This window comes from Desmodus rotundus, chromosome 3 (assembly GCF_022682495.2).
Source record: "Desmodus rotundus isolate HL8 chromosome 3, HLdesRot8A.1, whole genome shotgun sequence".
Taxonomy (NCBI): Eukaryota; Metazoa; Chordata; class Mammalia; order Chiroptera; family Phyllostomidae; genus Desmodus; species Desmodus rotundus.
In genome coordinates, this window is record NC_071389.1 from 31,971,773 (window position 1) to 31,991,208 (window position 19,436).

Below are 19,436 nucleotides of genomic sequence, written 5' to 3' on the forward strand. Positions count from 1 at the left end.
CTGCAGACCAAGTTGGAGACAGCCTTTGTAAATGCGTGTACCTTTGTAAGGGGGGCTTCCTAATTTTACCAAGAAGAGGGGATGGTCTTACCTCGGCGAACTTTTATCAGTGCAGAAGGGGATGACTTAACAGTGCATAACCACCTTCCACTTGTTGGCTGTGCCATTCTGGTGATCCCACATAACTGACTCCCCCAACTCCAGCATCTCCGTAGTCTTCAGCTGAAGACAGTATTTAAGGTGCTGGCTCCAACCATCTTGTTGAGTTACTTAGTTTTCCTGGGTCTCACCCATGAATATAAGAAGAATACAGGATATTTAATGACGCAGATCTTGGCCCGCAAGATCTGTTGTTGTGGTTGCAGTATTCCAATACACATACACACGGACTACAGAGGTCCTGTGGGGGAAAAGGGACAGCGCCCACTCTCTCAACAGCAGAGCACTCCGACCCTTGCCTTGACAGGCCTTTATTGTTTTTCTAGGCCCCTTACATCAAAGAAGGTCCTCTTTTACTATGCATAGGTTTGTTTTGGGTGGTTATCTTTTCCAGACAAAGGAGAGGGTGTCACTGAATACGTCAAAGGAGGATATTTGCAATGTAAAGGGAGAAGTGGTCCAAACGGCTAGGTTCCATACCTGGAAGGTCTAGCCCGGATTCTGGGAAGATAAAGATACTCAGCAAACATTTGCTGCCTCAGGGTGAGGGAGTTTTAGCAAGAGCAAGTCTCCTAGCAGTCTAGGTACAATGCAGGCCTGATTTGCCACTGGAGAACCTATCCAAGGACGTGGGTCCTGCCCACCAACCTCGCTCCCCACTGGCTTTTGCAAGTAGGGGCTGAGCCACATTTCCCATGCTTGGAACAGTTCCCCACAATTTAACTGTGGTTTGTTTTTCTCCTGTTAAACTGTTTGTTTGTTTTTTAATTACAGTGATGATGTCTCAGCTAAGAACCCAGAAACGTAAGGGGGAAATTATTTTTCTCTTCCTGACAGAGCAATAAGCTACCATATAGCCAAGGTGTGTGGTAGGTTATACCATCGAGTTTGTGTAAGTGCACAATGATGAAATTGCCTAATGGTGCATTTCTCAGAACGTATCCCTGTCATTAAGTGGCACTTTGTACTTCTTTAAAGAAAACAAAAATACTAACTTAAAAGTATATGCATCCCCATGTTCATTGCAGGATTATTTACAATAACCAAGATACAGAAACAACCTAAGAGTCTGTCAATGAATGAATGGATAAAGAAAAGGTCACACACACACAATGAAACAGAATCTTGCCATTTGCGTCAACATGGGCACTATGCTAAGTGAAGTCAGAAAGAGAAAGACGAATACTGTATGATGCCACTTACATGTGGAATCTAAAAAACACAAGAATTTAAAGAAACAAGCTTACAGATACAGAGAATAGAGGGTTCCTTGCCAGAGACAGGGCATGCGGGGTGGGCAAAATGGGTGAAATGAGTCAAAAGACACCAACTTCCATTTCAATTAGAAAATAAACGCCATGGGAATGTAATATACAGCGTAGCAATCGCAGTTAATAATACTGTATTGCACATTTGAAAGTTGCTGAGCGAGTAGAACTTAGAAGTTCTGTACACACACACACAAATGTAACTATAGTAGTGGATGTTAACTAAATTGCTTACAGCTTTAGCTCCCCACCCCCTTGGGGGTCCCCCACCCTTCAAACTTACTTTGCAACCTGTAATGTAGATCGACACAGGGCACCGTGACAAAAATCAGCAGCAGAGCCAGAATCATGCTCAGAATCATTATCCAAACACTGTTCCATGGAAACAACTGATCTGAAACGGAGAGCCACAAGTCTTACCACTTAGGAAACTTGGAGTGTTTGGCCCCGTCAGACCAGGAATGATAATTTACCCAAAGCGTGTTTCCATTCAAGACCCCAGGGCCCAGGGATATCCGCCCTAAGCCAGTTTGGGAAGACAGTTCTAACTGGCTGGTTGAAAAGTGAGAAAGGGTCTGCGTGGGGCGGAGCCAGATGTGAGCGAAGGTGAGCGGAGGAACGCCTCCCCCCACCAACCCCATTTCTTCCCATCCATTCTGTCTCGTGTTCTCCCTGACTAAAGGGGAACTGGCAGGGCTGGTTTTCCCCCACCAAGTCTCAGACCCAACTCCGTCCTTTTGTCTAAGCCATCAGTGTAAGGGCAGCCCTGAATTCTCCAATATATTCACAGGGTCTGGCATTATGCTTCCGAATACATTTAGAGACGTGTTTATATAAACTTCTCTCCTTTTCTATTGCATGCACAAATATTTTTGGCCCTCTGGCTCGCACACAAGAGGCATGGGCACTTGTCGTTTTGTTTGGTAATCAATTCTTTCTTCCCAGAGAAAACTCTCTCGTCTACCTACAACGCCCCGTTATGTACAAGGAAGTAAACCTGAGAGGTTGCTAGAGAGCTAATTACAAATTCTGCCACTCACAGTTTCAGGTATGTTTGGTGGGCAGGAACCTGGATGGAGCTGGTGCAATTTATGGGACCCAGAGCCCCATGACTTTGGACCCAAACTTACGTCCGGATGAGCTTCCCCACACTGCAGCCCGGGGGGCTGAGAAAGAGCTCTGTCTGCTCACAAGGCAGACGGGCCAGAGTCCTAAGTGAGACTGAATTTTGATTACGACCTTTTCTTTATCATAAGTTTTGATTCTTATTTATGTTTTGTGATGTTCAGTGAATGGAAAATAAGGTCTCCCTCAGATGTCTCTGTTTCCCAGAACTTTAACTTGATCCCTAAAGTCTGTGTTAATTATACTTACTTTAATACATGTTTTTAAAGTTAATATCTACTTTAGGAATGTATTAACTCAGAAAATAGGCCTCCTATTATTTACTGAAGTTGTAAATAACTTAACGAAGATTTTATCCATTGTATTTTCTTTGTTTTCTACATATATATCCTGCTATGAACTCTGGGGGCAGAGGGTAAGTGTTTGGACTTTCTTTATCCCGCGTGACTGCTTGTCTTACAGAAGCGTCTCGTTGTTCCTGACACACCCATACTGTGAAGCTCAGGTTGTTTTCTGGAAGATCAAGTGAGCTGATAAACACAAAAATCATCTAAAAGTAGCAAATTGTTAAGCCTGTTAGAGCACTTTTTCCTATTATAATATTCTTGAATTAGAAGATTCCTCTCAGCGCCTGGTTCCAACATTAATTTCATGGACATACACAAATACTGACACACACACACACACACACACACACACACACCCCTGGTGGTTTAGAAGGCACTCATTTTGTTTTATTCCAATCTTTTGAGTATCAAATATATATTGCTTACCTACTATGGGCCATGCCATACTTGAAGCAGTTGAAGTTTATCAAGTATATAAAACCAACAAAGATGTCTATCTTCATGTGTTAGAGAGGGAGATAGATAAGGGACGATAAAAATAATAAATCAGTTACAGAGTAAATTAAAGGATACAATACTATGTTAAAAAATTAAAGCAGGGTAAGAAGATACGAAATCCCAGGTAGCGGGGAAGGTTGCAGTTTTTAAATTGGCTTGTCAAGCTGGTCCTTATGAAAAAGGTGAGAGTTGAACATGGACTTGAAGGAGATAAGGAATTTCAGTGGCATTACGGTGACTGGGGAGAGGGAGCAACTAGAGCAAAGACGCCCCACGTCAGGAGCTAGTCTGGCACGGCTGTGAGACAGCAAGGGGGCCAGGGTGACTAGAGTGGAAAAGGAGAATATTTGGGGATGAGGTCAGATAGAAAATGGGGGCACAGATAATGCAGGCATTGTGGGGCATTTTACTCGGAATAAAACGGGGAACCACTGGAGGGTTTTGAACAAAAGGTGATGTTGTATGCCTCAGGTTTTAAGTGGGTTCTCCTATCTGTATGTTGAAGAGATAGCGTAGTGGCCAAGAGTAGAAATAGAGAGAACTTTTCAGATTCTATTGCCAATACCAAGACCATGGGCAATGGCGTCTTGGACTTGGATGGCAGAAATTAAGTGGGGAGATGTGGGGAGACCCTGGACTTATTTTAAAGGTAGAACTAGTATTATATTTTTGACAGATATGATATGGAATATGAGAAAATATGGGAGACAAGAATGACTTCAAGGATTTTATCCTTTGAAATGGAGAATATGAAGCATGATTGGAAAGGCCATAAATTACACAAGTCAGAAGGTGATTAGGAGTATAGTGTTTGAGGGTGTGATCTGGGATATTTACTACACTTCCACATGGAGATGCTGGATTTATTTATCAATGAGTATTAATAAAGAATAACTTATACTTGTTTATTACTCTCACTGTCCCTTATCTACCCCCCTCTCTAACACGTGGGAGAGAGGTCTGGGCAGGAGGGACCACTGCAGACCTACTGTCATACCGAAGGCACACAAAGCCATGACATGGGACTCAGGGACAAGAGAAAATGCCCAAAGACTAAGCCTCGGGCAACTGCTCTATCAAACAGGCAGAGATAAAAGATAACGTAGCAGAAGAAAATAAGAAAGAAAATGAGTGAGATGATAAATAAAGCCAAGAAAATGTAATATTCTAGAAGCCAAGTGAAGAAAGTGTATGAATTTTTCTCTTTAGTTTTTAAATTTTACAACAATGGTCATTTTTTGAAGAACAGACACACAGACCTCACCTGATAGGGCAATGCTGGTCCTTTCCTCTTGACCAGTTACAGGGTTTCGAAGGTAGCAAGTGATATTCTTACTAGAGCTCTGTGTAAGGAAAAGGGTCATCTTCATGTGGAACAATTTGTCCACATCCTGTGAGTGGGATTCAGATGTAGCTGGAATGACCCCTCCTCTGCTGTCCCTCCATTCCATTTGAGGCTGTGGGAACCAGCCTCTTGAATTACACTCCACCAAAAGACCTTTGATATTAGGAGGATGCACATGAATCTGTACTTCTAAGCTTGTAGCTGGTTGGAAAGAAAGGGGGGAAAATAGTATTTTTAGGTGCAGAGAAGGGAAAACAGAACAGAGGAAGAAAAGCTCCCACCCCCACTCTAATTCCTGTTCCTGTAGATATACTGATAGCCACGCACTGTGGGGCTTTGCCACTGCAAACTGATCACAAGGGAAATGGGATGAGTCGGACTGATGGGTCTGATGTACAAATAAAAACTCAGAGGAGAAAGTGCCTGTCAGTTCCATTTATTAATTCACAAATATGTGATAAACTACTGTTATGAAAATAAAGCAGGACATATCAGTTTAGAGAAAATAAACTAGTGTTTGAGAAATTTCAGGACATTGTCTGGGACATAAGAACTTGACTAAATGTGTGGGCAAAAAAAGAATAATAACGGTTTAAAGTGTAACATAACAGCAGCTCTGCCCCATGAAAGTTTCTGCAATGATGGGAATACTCAGTGCTGTCCAATCCGGTAGCTATTTCCTATACGACACTGTTAAGCACCTGAGATTTGGCCAGTGAGACTGAGAACTGATTTTTTTTTACCTAATTTAAATATAAATGTCAATAGCCACATGTGGCTAATGGCTGTCATGTTGGGTAGCTCATCTGTAAGCAGTAGAACTGAGTGTCATATTGTCCGATGAAAGCCGTAAGTGTGAGTGTGCCTAATGCCCTACACTAGTGCCCTCACATTTGTGAGCCCTTTCAGGTCACTTCAAGTCCTCCATCTCACCACTGTTTCGTCTTTCAGAATACTTCCCGGGTGAGGTGGCTGGTTTAAATGCAATATTTTTGCATACAATACGGCATATGGCACATGTATTAGAGAACACTAAAGATTGTAGATGAAGGCTTCTTGAAATAACTTTAAGAAAATTAGTCTGAAACTAAGTAGTCAGATACTTGAGTAAGGGAGAAATGGGAATAAAATTATCATTAAGTATACCGTTGTAAAGACGGTATATTTAGGTCGTTTCCCAAGACAGGTTTCACTAAAGTGTTGTCAGGAATAATTAGAAGGATACTAACAAGTCCTGAAAGGGTTCTGTTGATACTTTATGACCTGACAGTGCATGTAGACCCAGGAATACTGTTCTGGCTGATAAAGGTAATATGTGCAAACACAATTTACATTCTTAATCCTACACTCTCCTCAGTTCTGACACTAAATGCATGGATTTGAACCTGCTAATCAAACCATGTAATATAAAAACAGTCAGAAACATTGAAAATTTTCCTAATATTCAGCTTCAGATGGTTTAAGAGTCACAGATGCACAGAAGCCTCAAAGAGTTTCATCCTCACCTGTAACCTTCACTTCTTCGATGGCTTCATCATAGAAATCACCATCCCTGAAGTAGCAGTGGTACTGCCCATGGTCATCAACACTGACATTGAAGATCCTGAGGGTCACTTTACCTTCTCTGATAGCTCCTTTCAGGAGCTCTGTCCGCTCCACGTACCTGGAGATAGTTTCTCTATACAGGTCTCTACCATTCCTGTATAGGTGAACAGGTTGAGTGTAGCGGTCCCGGAACCAGCGTATCTCCATGTGCTCTGCACTTTTTGGTGGGGACAGCTGGCAGCTGAGCTCAACTACTCCACCCAATGGAGCCACGATCAGCCCCTGTAAGCCAGTCACTGTAAACTGTGCTGGGAAGGGAGATGGTAACCAAACAGTGAGAGTGTGAGCCAGGCCATACTTTGTATTCGAATCACTGTATACATATATGTAACCACACACACATGCATACACATAAATGGCATTCCACACGTTTCAGTGAGGTGTGGGAGGCCCTTCTATTTATATATTGTACAAATATGCATATATATACACATTCACATTTCTGTTCTTAATAATTCCATATTAGTTTTGTAATTTTGTGACTCGTAACGACAATCTGTGTTTCTACCATTCTCGGTAACAATGGGTTCTAAACACCTCCTACAAATACCACCTATAGGACCTCCTTACTGTTTCAGTATCTTGTCAGAGACCCCCGATTTACTTCTCTTTAAGCATAAGGTGAAAGTTTCAAGCAAATAGAAGAACAAAGACCAGTTAAAAGGAGCGTCCCACCAGTCCTCAGCGAAGGGCTCTGTACTAAGTGGTTAATCAAACACTGTGGTCGGACTGACCCGCACAGGCAAGTGAAGTCTTCTCCAAAAGATATTTGTGATCGTTACTCTTGCTCTTTCTCTTACCCTCAGGCCAACCACCAACCATTCCTGCTTAGACTGCAGAGGTCTACACTGACCCCGACTCTTGACAGATTACCCCTTTTCACTCTTTTGAACACAAAAATTGCTCTGTAGATAAGTTTTTTTTATTCAAAAGAGATTTTCTGTGTATCTTTCCGAGGATAATACCTCACTCTGACAGACTGTGCAGGGGAGACTTCCGCACCATCCAGGCTATGCTGTTCCCCACTGTTGGTGGAGGGTTTTTTAATCCTCGGACTCAAAGGAGGGTAAAGGTTTACTAAGTCATTGTGTATCTCTTCTAAATGAGTTTGTTATCTTTTTGTTTCCTACAATAGAACGCCACATACCAGTCTGACAAAGACACTGTACAATTCCAACTATGTGACATTCTGGAGAAAGCAAAAAAATATGTAGGCAGAAAAGACAGAAGTGTCTGTCAGGGCTTCAGGGGGAGGAAGAGATGAGCCAGTGAAGCCCGAGGCATTTTTCACGTGGTAAATAATTCTGTGTGATACTGTCATGGTGGATATGTAACATGCATGTAGGCGGTAAACTGGATCATGTCAGGGCTGATAAGGGGAAAAGCCACAACCACAGGGTGGCAGTAGCACACAGTGAGCTTGGATTTGAGCAGCACCGCGGGGTTGCACAGGCGGCAGTCCTCCCAGCAGGAGGACCTCCAGGGGCACCAGGAACACCAGCCCGCAGGGAGGGGGGCAAGGGAACTCCCAGGGAGAAATGGGCTGGAGAGGGGCGCTGTGTCTAGATAACGTCATCCATAGCACAGTGGGGAGTGGGGAGCTCTGAAGAAACCCAGTGGCTCAGGGCCTTTATATTGGGTGGCCAAACAGTTCCTTTAGTTTTTTCTGTAAGATGGCTCTAGTAACACTTAGTTGCTTTAACTTCATTTGAAACCATTTTGTTAGATTGTATTGTGACAGCTGTCATATCAGCAATCATTAAAAAGTCTTAACAAAATTGGTGAATTTTATGCAGCCATTTTAATATTGAAGATGGAAGAAGATATGCAACATTTTTGGTATATTATGCTTTATTATTACAAGAAAGGTAAAAATGCAACAAACACACACAAAAAGTATTTGTGCAGTGTATGGAGAAGGTTCTGTGACTGATCAAATGTGTCAAAAGTGGTTTGCGAAGTTTCTTGGTACTACTGACATTTTGGCCAAATAATTCTTTGCTGTGGGGCTGTCTTATGCATTGGAAGATGTTCAGCAGCACCCCTGGCCTCTACCCACTAGAAGCCAATAGCAGGAGGTGGCCGACATACTCAAAATATCCAAATCAATAAAGTTACTGGTGAAAATGAAAAGCGTGTCTTTTATTTTACATCTAAAACTAAATGGACTTTTTGGCCAACCCAACAGTTACAGGGCGTTGCTTCTCTGTGGCTAGCGAGTGTTGGGTGCAGCTTCATAGGGTGTACAAAGCAGATAGTCATTAAGTTGCTAAAAATATGTCTATGTGAGATATACTTAAAACAATTGGATGTGTAAATATTTGAATTTTGTTCTGGCAGAGTTTGGGGTTGATGGGTCTTAGGCTGCTGGAAAGGTGTAAGCGGCATGGGAACAATATCCAGAGGCCATTTGGGTTCATTTTTATGACAATTGGTTAAAAATCAGAGAACTGTAAAACACAAAGATGGACCCTCATGTAAACTTGGACTTTATTAATAATAATCTATCAACACTGGTGCATTAATTATAATAAATGCACCACACTAATGTAAGATGTTAATAAGAGGGGAAATTTGGGGGGTGAGGAAAGAGAATGGGGTTATAGGGAAACTATGTACTTTTGGTACAATTTTCCCATCAGTCTAAAACTGCTCCAGAAAATAAAGTCTAGTAAAATTTTAAAAGTCAGTGAGGAGAGGAAGGAGGACTTGGGGTGGTTGTGGTGAATATTAAATCCACAAAGTAAAATAAAGAGTCAAAACAAAACAAAATTCTGCATATCCAAGATATAATTAGCAAGTCAATAAATTGAGTTATATACTAGTTTGGTATGAGGAGGGACCAAAATAAAACATGGAGCTTATTGATTAAAAATTGTGTATTTATTCTTACATGTTTAAACTTCAATCACCTTCAAAGTACTCTCCATTTGATGAAATACAGCTATCGTGACTTTTTTGCACTGCTCAAAACAGTTTTGAACTTGTCCATTTTGATGCCTTTTAGTGCTTCTGCTGTTTTTTGTTTCACCTCTTCCACATCAGTGAAATACTTCCCTTTGAGGACTTTTCTCATCCAGAAAAACAAAAAAGTTCTCTCGGGCAAGATCAGGTGAACAGGGAGGGTGCGGCACAGGGGTCGTTCCCGTTTGGGACCAAAACTGCTAAACACTCAGTGCAGTGTGGGCGGGTGCACTCATAACTCACCCATCATGAAATGGGCAAATACACTGAAAGAGTCTTAAAAAAATATTCACTAAAGCTGAATGCAGCTTCTCACAACACCACTACCTGGTACACTGATTCAGATGGGTTCCTGGAACACTCACCTAGAGGGAAAAGCCCTCTAGAAAAGTATTCTGGGGGGTTTTGGGGGGTGGAACAAAAATAACAGATCAAAGACTAATTCCTAATACTGAAAAATCCTTAAAAACCAACAAAAGAAAGATCAACAGTGCAAAAGAGACATATGCAGGCAGTTCTGGGGAAAAAATACATTTTTTTGAAAGATACTCATTTTCACTCATTAATAAAATGGTAAAATATAGTCACTATGAGATTCATTTCTCATCTGTAACTTTGGGAAAGACAAAGGGCTCTGATATCTGTAATTCCTATAATATCTGAAATAGTATTACTACCTGACAAACTCACATATGCTGGTGGTGGAAATGTATATTAGGAACTAGTTCAGAATAACATTTTCAATGCAATAAAATAGCACATAACCTTGACCAGCAGTTCTACTCATAGGGATATTTCCTACCTATGTGCTCACAGGTGTGCTCACAGGTTTGCTCAAAATACACGTGCAAGATATTTGTGGCAATGTTACTTTTCTCAACCAGAGACAGATACAAAAAAAAATGTGCATCAATAAGTTTCTGCCATTTAACAAGCTACTTTTGCTAGAAAATTCTAGCTTTCATGCCATTTATTGCCTCAGGCTTTTCTTTTATTTGTGTGCAAATATGTTCTATTTATTCCTGCTTTGCACAGATCCCTTTACACATGCAAATTTTATCACCTGTCAAGCTCCCACCAGCCTATTCCATCCTTCCTCATCAGATGCCCGACTGTACTGATAAGTCACGTGGATTCCAATGTGGGTTCATATCTAGAACCATTTACTCACTGTTTAAGTGACACATAAATTACGCCTCCTCAGTATGAATATTAGGTTCTCAAGGGCAAGTATTAGGTCTTCTTCATTTGTTTCTTCTCCCAGGAATTTAACACAAACTCAGGTATGTGATAAGGAAGACTTGCTGATTAGAAATAATTTTCCCCAACCATAGCTGGATCCTACACTACACATCCTCATTACATCACTAGCTATGAAACCTGAAGAACAATAGTCGAAAGAGCCTGAGCCTTTTGTTTGGTCCTCACCCTTTCTGCACATTTGATGTTACCTTCGAGTACATTCAGAGAGGAGACAGTCGTACCTGAACTTGGTGTTATCATCTGAAGGAGGAGCAGGATAATGAAGTGCCTGGGGAGAGGGGGTCCTGTAGATTCCATTGCACCTGTGGTGACAAGTGAGGAGAGTTCAGAAACAGCGATAACAGGAGCAAGAAGTTCCAGAAACCACATATTTCCATGTCTTTCTTCTGCAGTAATGAACTCTCAGCTAGTGTGGCCAAAAAATGTTGTAAGAGTCCCAGTTAAATTTGAATATCAAATAAACAGTTATTCATATAAAAATGTCCAAACCTGCAGAGAATTTTTATGAGTGTATTTGAGCCAAACTCATGATGACATATGCCAGGGAGCAAGACTTTCAATGTTCTGGAGAATAACAGTTTTTCAGCTTCTTTTGTGCATCTGAAATTAAGGAGGAGATGTAAGAAGATTACATGAAGGTGGGCAAAAGCAAGGTGGGGATTGGATGATAGGAGAGCCAAAGAGAATATCGGCTCTCTTGATGTTTGCAGCATATTTCAAGTATGTTACCCTAAATGTACAGAAACAATGAACAGAGCTTCCTGGGAGCAAAGACAAACCTTTTACTAGAAAGTTATATGCCTGGGGTGTTACTACCCACCATGACCCGCCCAATTAAGAATTTATGAGCAGATCACCTGGTGAGGTTACTTCCCATAGAACTTCCCTCTTATTGGTCTGCACAGTGTATAATTTTCGGGTATACATATTTCCCATGTAATATATGGCAGCCTGTAATTTTTATTTATCTAGATCTGGCAACTCTACTCTTCAGAATGTCTACTGTCATGACCAGATCTAGCCATCGGCTTCATTCCCACTGACGGATTGCTTTCCCGAGGCTGATTGTTGATTGTCTCCTGGTCTATAAACTCCATCAGGTGAGCTGTTGCCCCAGGGAAAGTGGCAGCAGGTCTAGGACTTAGGTCCCAAGCCCCAGGCCTCAGTAGTTCAAGCATATGCCACAGTTAGTTATATTGAGTTAGAGCAGTTTAAAGAGAGTGACAGCCTCATTTTCCTGGAGGGATGAACCTAATGTCCACTTTAGAAGGAAAGTTGACTTTCTCTCTTTAGTGGGCACAATCCCTGTGAGTTTTCTGCTTCAGGGGAAATCATAATAAAAGACCAATGGACAGGAAAAGCTAGGAAAGAACGAAATTGTCTTTCACAGTCAAATGTGAAGAAGGCTTTTTGTCAGTTCCATAATGGTTGGCTTTTTTAAAAAAACATTTTTCTATGGTTCAAGTACAGTTTTCTGGCTTTCCTCCCACCCTTTCCCACCACCCCAGCCCTTCCCACCTCCCTCCCCTGTTTCCACCCCCCCTTGTTATTGTCCATGTGTCCTTTATAATTGTTCCTGCAAACCCTTCACCCTTTTCCCCTGTAATCCCCTCCCCTCTCCTCTCTCATCACTTTCAGCAGCCTGTTCTCAATTTCAGTGTCTTTGGTTATATTTTGCTTGCTTGTTCATTTTGTTGACTAGGTTCCTGCTTTGAGTCAGCACACAAATGTGACCATCATCCTTTCCTACCCCTCCTCCCACCCTCCCCCAAAATAAAGAGATTTGGAAAGCTCTAAGGTTATGGTGATGTGACAGACAGGTGAATGGTTACAATAATATGCAAATGCCATGCTATGCGTGTGGCAGCTCTTAAGGCCCCAGAGAGAGCAATTCAGTCTGCAGCCTCAAGGCAGCAAGAAAACCCATGAAGGCTTGGCTAGCGAGGTGGTGTCTACATTTTGAGAAATGAGGTGGCTTTCTCACAAAGTATAAAGGCAATGAGGACACTCATCAGATTCAGCACAGGGAAGCACTACTGAGCAAGGGGATGGAGGAAAATACGTGTGCAGTAAGATTCAAGAGGAAGGCAGAGAGCTGATTGCAAAGGGGTTTATGTGCCTAGGGAATGAATTTAGACTCTGTTCTGCAGGCCAGGGAACTCCTAAGAAGCTGGAGTCAGTATGCATGGTGGTTCAACCAAGGTTCTCAGTTTAAAATGCTGGCTTTCCTATTTAGTTATATGACCTTAGAGTAGTTACTAAAACTCTCCCTGATTCTGTTTTTTTCACCTGTCAATAGGGGATAATAATTTCTTGCTCATTATATTTATTATTAAAGTTAATGGAATTACAGTATCTAAGGTGGTCAGAATTCTGCCTGATAAGTACTAAAGCATAAGCACCACAAAGTATGTAAGGTACATACACTGTCTGGTTTTTTAGCATTTCTAGTATCACGCATGTTTGGTATTTTAGAGTGATGAAAATGGGAGTGTGGAACCAGACTCGTCCTGGCTCTGTTACTCACGGGTCCTGTGACCACAGGTTGCTGATGGAACTGACCTGTGCCTCAGTTTACTATCTGGAAGACACAGATAATAAAAGTACATATTCCATCAGGTTAAAATAGTTAAATATTCAGATTAAAAAGTGGACCATACCAGAAGCGCAAGGAATGTCACCTCTGGCTATTAAGGCAGATTTTAAACTTGCGACAGTGTATTCAGATTTACAAATTTGAAATGTGATTCTGGAGAAGAGGGAGAGGCCAGAGCAAGAATGCCACATGGCAAGCTGCAACACGTATTTTGGCCCGCGTGGGTGAAGCTGGGTAAGGAATGAAAGATCAGAATGGAAGAGACACAGCAGTTGTGCAACTGCTAGGCCTCAATGAGTCTGAACGGAAGGAATGAGAGAGATGTATTTTCATGCCTCCTGGGTTCTCAGAACGTGTGGTCATGTGGATAAATGGTGTCATTCATCCTGACAGGAAATCGGGAAAAAATCAACTGCGCTTGTAACAGGTCAAATTTTAGCTTTCTATGCAATTGTTTAAATTTACTGTATTGAGTTTTTTACATACGTCATACTCCATTATACTTTTTAGGTCACATATACATGACTTCACCACTAGGTCTTTAAGTGTTTGTGTGTTGGAAGTATGTCTTCTCATCCCAAAGTATGTCATGGAATTCTGCAGTGTGTCTCACACACACGGGCTGCTCTGGACTAGTTGGCTCTTGCCGACCCAATCTGCGTTCTGCTCCTCCCGTCTCTGTTTCCCAGAGAGCTGACCTATAAGGATTAGAACAATGGACTCCCTTCCCTCTGGGTTCTGGGTGCTAGGCAGCTTTAGTAAGAACAAATAACAAGCAGGAGATTGCAGGAATGAAGGAGAGTGAGGCTGGATTGTTTGTTGCCTCTGCTCTCTTTCTTTCTGGGTTGCTGTGGTGAGCTGTGTCCTTACCAAAAGTCATCATTTACACACACACACACACACATACACACACAGCCTCTCTGTGCAGCCCTCGCTGTCCTCAGGTTTTAATTACTGCTTTCTGTTCCTGCTCCTTCAGGCCTAGGTGTGACCCTAACCCCTCTATTTCAGCTCCGGGGTACTGCACCACTCCTAAGGGTTTCTCTACACCATGCTCATATGTTTGTAAATAATCTCTTTATTTAATTCTCCTCAGACTTGGAAGCTAAGACTATCCCTTGGCCGCTTTGGGGCTTCTTATACCACAGAACCAAGATCAGGAAAGTGGGTCCTGGCTGGTGTGGTTCAGTGAATTGAGTGCTGGCCTGAGAAACATCAATGTGTGGTTGCCTCTCATGCGCCCCCTACTGGGGGCCTGGCCCACAACCCAGGCGAGTGCCCTGACTGGGAATCAAACCAGTGACACTTTGGTTCACAGGCCAGCATAATCTTTAAAAAAATAAATAAAAAGATGAGGAAAGCGGGCCACTGGAGGGCTGGAGAGATGAATCCAGGGGCCAGAGAGGTGTCCCAGTCAATACAAAACTGAAGCAACTCAAAGATCCATAGAAAGAAAGATTTGACCGACTCTATCAGGTTAAGAACTGCATGTAGCTGAGGTGCCGACTGAAGGGAGGGTGAATGCAGAATGAGCAGTGTAGGAAGGCAGTTACCATGGTCTCGTTTGGCCTTTTGTGACCACCTGGGTCTATAACAGCAATGTTTTGTGCTTATTAACCATGACTTCTGCCCATTTGCCCAGATACTTTATAAGATTAATATTAACTGTGACGGTCTGGATCCCAGGCAGGAAATCTGGCCAAAACAATATCCGTATAGTTTATCCGTATAGTTTATAGGCAGCTCAGAGGACTGGGCTCCTCTCTGGTAAGAATGCCAACTTCTCACCAAGCTGACAGACAAGACTAGATTGTGGCCGTGGCTCTTGCTAAGAGGTGAAGGTGGAGGACTGTATTGGGTAGCTCTTTTAGCCCATCCACATCCATCCTCTACACCTCTCTGAAGGGAATTTGTAAGGAAATTGGGATGAAAGCTAATATGGATGTTAGAAACGGAGGTTAACCAAAGTGAATTTGCAATAGGAAATGTCCTTTGAAATTTGGCACAAATTTTAATCTTGCTCAAATGAAAATCCTGGTCAGGTACCTATTTCACACAATGCACACATAGAATAGTTTAAAAACCTGTCTGAAAAGTGCAGTCTTGGTGTTTACTGGGTACAGAGTTTCAGTGTGGGAAGATGGAATAGTTCGGAACATGGGCGGTAGTGATGGTCACTCGTCCGTGTGATTCTAATGCCACTGAGTGTACACTTAAAATGGTTAAAATAATACATTTTGTTGTGTTGTATATTATAAGAAAATATAAAAAATTAAATATTTAAACAAAAAGCAAATATGCCAACAAGGAACTACAAAAATCAATACAAATCACATTCAACCTGACAGCCAAGTAAGTCTTACATCACAAAAGAAGATACACACACACACACACACACACACACACCAATCAGAAAGAATTATGCACCCCTATGTTCACTGCAGCATTATTTACAACAGCCAAGATCTAGAAACAGCCCAAGTGCCCGTCAGTAGATGAGTGGACAAACAAAGATGTGGTACATTTACACAATGGAATACTACCCAGCAGGAAGAAAGAACTCTTACCCTTTGAGACAGCATGAATGGACTTGGAGAATATTATGCTAAGCGAAATAAGCCAGTCAGAGAAAGACACATACCATATGGTCTCACTTATATGTGAAATCTAATGAACAAAATAAACTGATGAACAAATAGGACCGGAGGCAGGGAAACGTGGAACAGACTGACAGATCTTGGAGGGGAGGGAATGGGGGGACTGGAAGAGATTAGCCAAAGAACATATATGCATATATTCATGGAAGTGGACAATAACATGGTGAAGGCCAGAGGGGGAGGGGTGCTGGGTGGAGGGGGATAAAAAGTGGGGGAAATGAAGGACATCTGTAATAGTGTCAACAATAATAAAAAGATTTATCAAAAGGAAAAACAATCATCTTAATTAGTTCATCATATTCTTTTATCTGATATGCTAACTTAATTCAAAAATAAAAATTAAACTTCAGGAATGAACTTAAAAAGAAGAGATGCTTGTCTTTAAACTAGTATTATCATAGCAATTTTCCTTTTATAGAAACAGGAATATCTAATTCACCCTTTTTCTGTCAATTTTGTTTTTAGTTTAAGCAAGATTAAAGAGCTTTTGATATACCTTCCTAGCCTATTGAGAGTAAGTTAAAATATTTTTTATGAAGTTTATTCATGTTATATTTTGATAGCCAATAATTTTATAGGTATTTAATATTTTAAAACTCTTCACAAAAATACCACAATGAGGCATTTCTCCTTATCTAATTGTGTTAACCTCAGCCGGCTACAGCAAAGAACCGGAATCTGGTTGCAAAGAATACCGTACAATGGTGATTGGTTGCACCGCCAGGAGCCTGGGGAATAGCGTGCGTGAAAATAACACCTTCCCTATGCCTCACCAAGGCAGAGCCCAGAAATTGAGCCCAACATTTGCTGTGCCACAATACTTCAGAGTGAGCTTCAAATGACCCACAAAGAAACTTTGAGAAAAGATTTCCCTTAGAGGTGACTGAGACCTCTCTGTTCACACCATGTCACTGGTCTGTAAATATATCTAAGTCCCTGGAAATGCAGGGAAAAGAGGTCTCCCAGAAGGCACAGGAAGAGGAAGGGATGGAAGAAGTGATGAGTGTCTATGAGGAGAGAACTGGTCCTAAGTCTTTTTTTTTTTAACTTACCGGTGATCCTGAGGCAGCTCACTGTTGTCCCTAGAGAATGAATCCCAGGTGAGTGTGAAGTTCTGACAGATCCAGAACCAGGCAGACTATTCAACAAAGCTCCTTCTGACGGCTGCCCTCTACCTCTGGACACCTGCTTCCGCCAGCCCGATCTTGGAGTTCGGAGGGAGATTCCAAGGAGACTGGAAGCTCTAGGCTGTGGGTGGGAGTCTGTTCCGCTCCAGGGACTGTACCTGGCGCCGCGAGGCTAACGTCACGAGTACTGACAAGACGTGCCTCCCTCTCAAAGGAAGCCACACACAACCTGATCCGTGTATTTTAAGTAACTTGTGCTGAGTACAAGGGCTGTGGTAAAGAAATTTGTTTTGAATGCTGTACTGTACTTAGAAAGGAAAGGAAGGGAGCTGTGGAAGCACAAATAAAAGGCACTAAATTCAGATCAGGCATTCAAGGAAGGCTGCGAGGTGATCAAGGCTGAGAAGAGTCTCGAAATAAAATGAACTGTTAGCCCATTTAAGAAGAGGAGTAGAAGGAGCAAAACAGGTTTTTCAGGCTGAGAGGGCTTGAAAGGCATCTGAGAGAGACAATTCAGAAAACTTCAAGTAGTTTACTGTCATTGGAATGGGGCATATGATCAGAGAATGAGGTGGATGAGCTGTATAGAGAAGCAAAGTAAAACTGTGGTTTGGATTTTAGGAAGTATTATGTAATATACACTTAAGTATGTATATGCACACGCACATACCTAATTCTCATATAATATAGATAATATACATACATGAGTATTAAAACATATAAGCATATACATGTGTGCACAATTGTATGTATATATTTATAAAGAGTTATACATATTTATGCATTTTATGCACATGAATACTTACCGTAATGGTGTATATATGTACAATGCACACATCCATGATGACATTTGCATATATGTGTCTATACAAACACACATGACAATGATGCGTGCACAAACATGGACTATATGGAACATGCTGACATGTGTTAAATAAAACATACGTGTATGCACATGTAAATCAATAATCAGGGACAAATACCATGAGAATGTGAAGTAGTGGCAGAGCAGACAATGCATTTTGGAAAGATCTGAGGTCTATTCAGGACATAGAATTGGAAGGCAGGGTTGACTGAATGAGGAAGCTGAGGGAAATGAAGACTTTCAGGATGTCTCCCAGAGCTCAGCGTGTAACTGACTAGAGGAGTGGAGAGAATATTATTTGCGGTACGGCTTAAGGGAAGGGAAGCAATGCATGAGGGTAAAATGTGGTGGTTGTGAATAAGTTTGGTCTGGAACAGATTTGTTTTAATGTACTTTTGGAATCCTAAGAAAGTTAATTTCAAGAGGCACTTGGTTGTTGGGGTCTAGAGCTCATGGTTTATCTTTGCTCCTCTCTTTGGTGAGGGGCAGGAATTCCTTTGCTTCACCAAAACACCCACCTTGCACTTCCCGCGTATCGCTGTATCCGGCTCTCCCAGACCACACATTTGGATCAACTAGGGAATATTTTAGAACTGCTTTGGAGTGGGGAATGCCATTGGCATTATTTGCTTATTAATTTATTTATTTACTTATTTATTTTTGGTTTTGCATATCTACCTTTAATTGAGAATAAAGTCACATAACATAAAATTTACTATTTACGTGTGCATAAGTCAATGTATTTTAGTATACTCACAATGCTGAAGAGTCATCACCCCAAAAAGAAACCCGTGCTTCCCATTTCCCCCTCACTCCATTCCCTGGCAATCACTGGCCTACTCCATCTCTGCTATCTCCCTATTCTGGATGTTTCATATAAATGGGATCATACAACATGTGGCTTTTGTGACTAGCTTCTTTCACACATCAAAAATGTTTCCAGGGTTCATCCATGTTGCAGCAGGTAGCAGTACTTTACTCTTTTTCATGGTTGAGTAATATTCCATTTATGGATATACATTCTCAAACTGTTAACTAGTTCACAGATTTTATTGTTTTCATCTTTTTTCATTTTAATTCTGCATCCCTCATTATAGTGATGTTCTTTTGTAAAATTTGAGATATAATTAACATATAACATGGTATACATTTAAGACATATAATATGTTGATTTGATACATTTATACGTTGCAATATGGCTACCACCGTAGCATTAGCTAACACCTTTATCTGTCTGTGTGTGTGTTTGTGGTGAGAATAATTAAGATACAGTCTCTTAGTTGGCCACAATAGCTGTGCTATGCACTAGAGCTTCAGAACTTGTTTATCTACCATTGCAAGTCTGTACCCTTAGACAACATCTCCCCAGCTCCCCAAACTCTCAGCCACTGGTAACCACCATTCTATTCTATTTCTCTACAAGTTCTGTTTTTGTAGATGCCATTGGTAAGTTGTCAAGTCCCCCAGGGGATTGCATTGGGCAAACCCAACCTAACATATAGGTTGAAAACTATGCCTCTATAGCTAATGGGTATTTCTGACATGTCCTTACAATTTTTCAGGGCTTTAGACGGGAAACATTTGGGAGGCAGGGTAATGAAGTTTTCTCAGTTGGGG

At 41.5% G+C, this 19,436-nt stretch overlaps 1 protein-coding gene across 4 annotated transcripts in view; it reads right to left on the reverse strand.

The window, feature by feature from the left end:
* The window catches only part of LOC112314603 (putative selection and upkeep of intraepithelial T-cells protein 1 homolog), a 29,496-nt gene that overhangs the window by 9,172 nt on the left and 888 nt on the right, over positions 1–19,436 (reverse strand). For 2 of the 4 annotated variants that reach the window (XM_045204274.3, XM_053919506.2), the window contains exons 2-5: positions 10,796–10,876; positions 6,248–6,595; positions 4,662–4,943; positions 1,711–1,821 (exon numbers count right to left, since the gene is read on the reverse strand). In XM_045204274.3, the coding sequence (XP_045060209.2) occupies positions 1,711–1,821; positions 4,662–4,943; positions 6,248–6,595; positions 10,796–10,871 (817 nt within the window). In that variant the 5' untranslated portion in view covers positions 10,872–10,876. Of the gene's footprint in view, positions 1–1,710; positions 1,822–4,661; positions 4,944–6,247; positions 6,596–10,795; positions 10,877–11,063; positions 11,175–16,879; positions 17,057–19,436 lie in introns of those variants that run through there. The other 2 variants (XM_053919505.2, XM_024571187.4) reach the window with 2 other exon arrangements.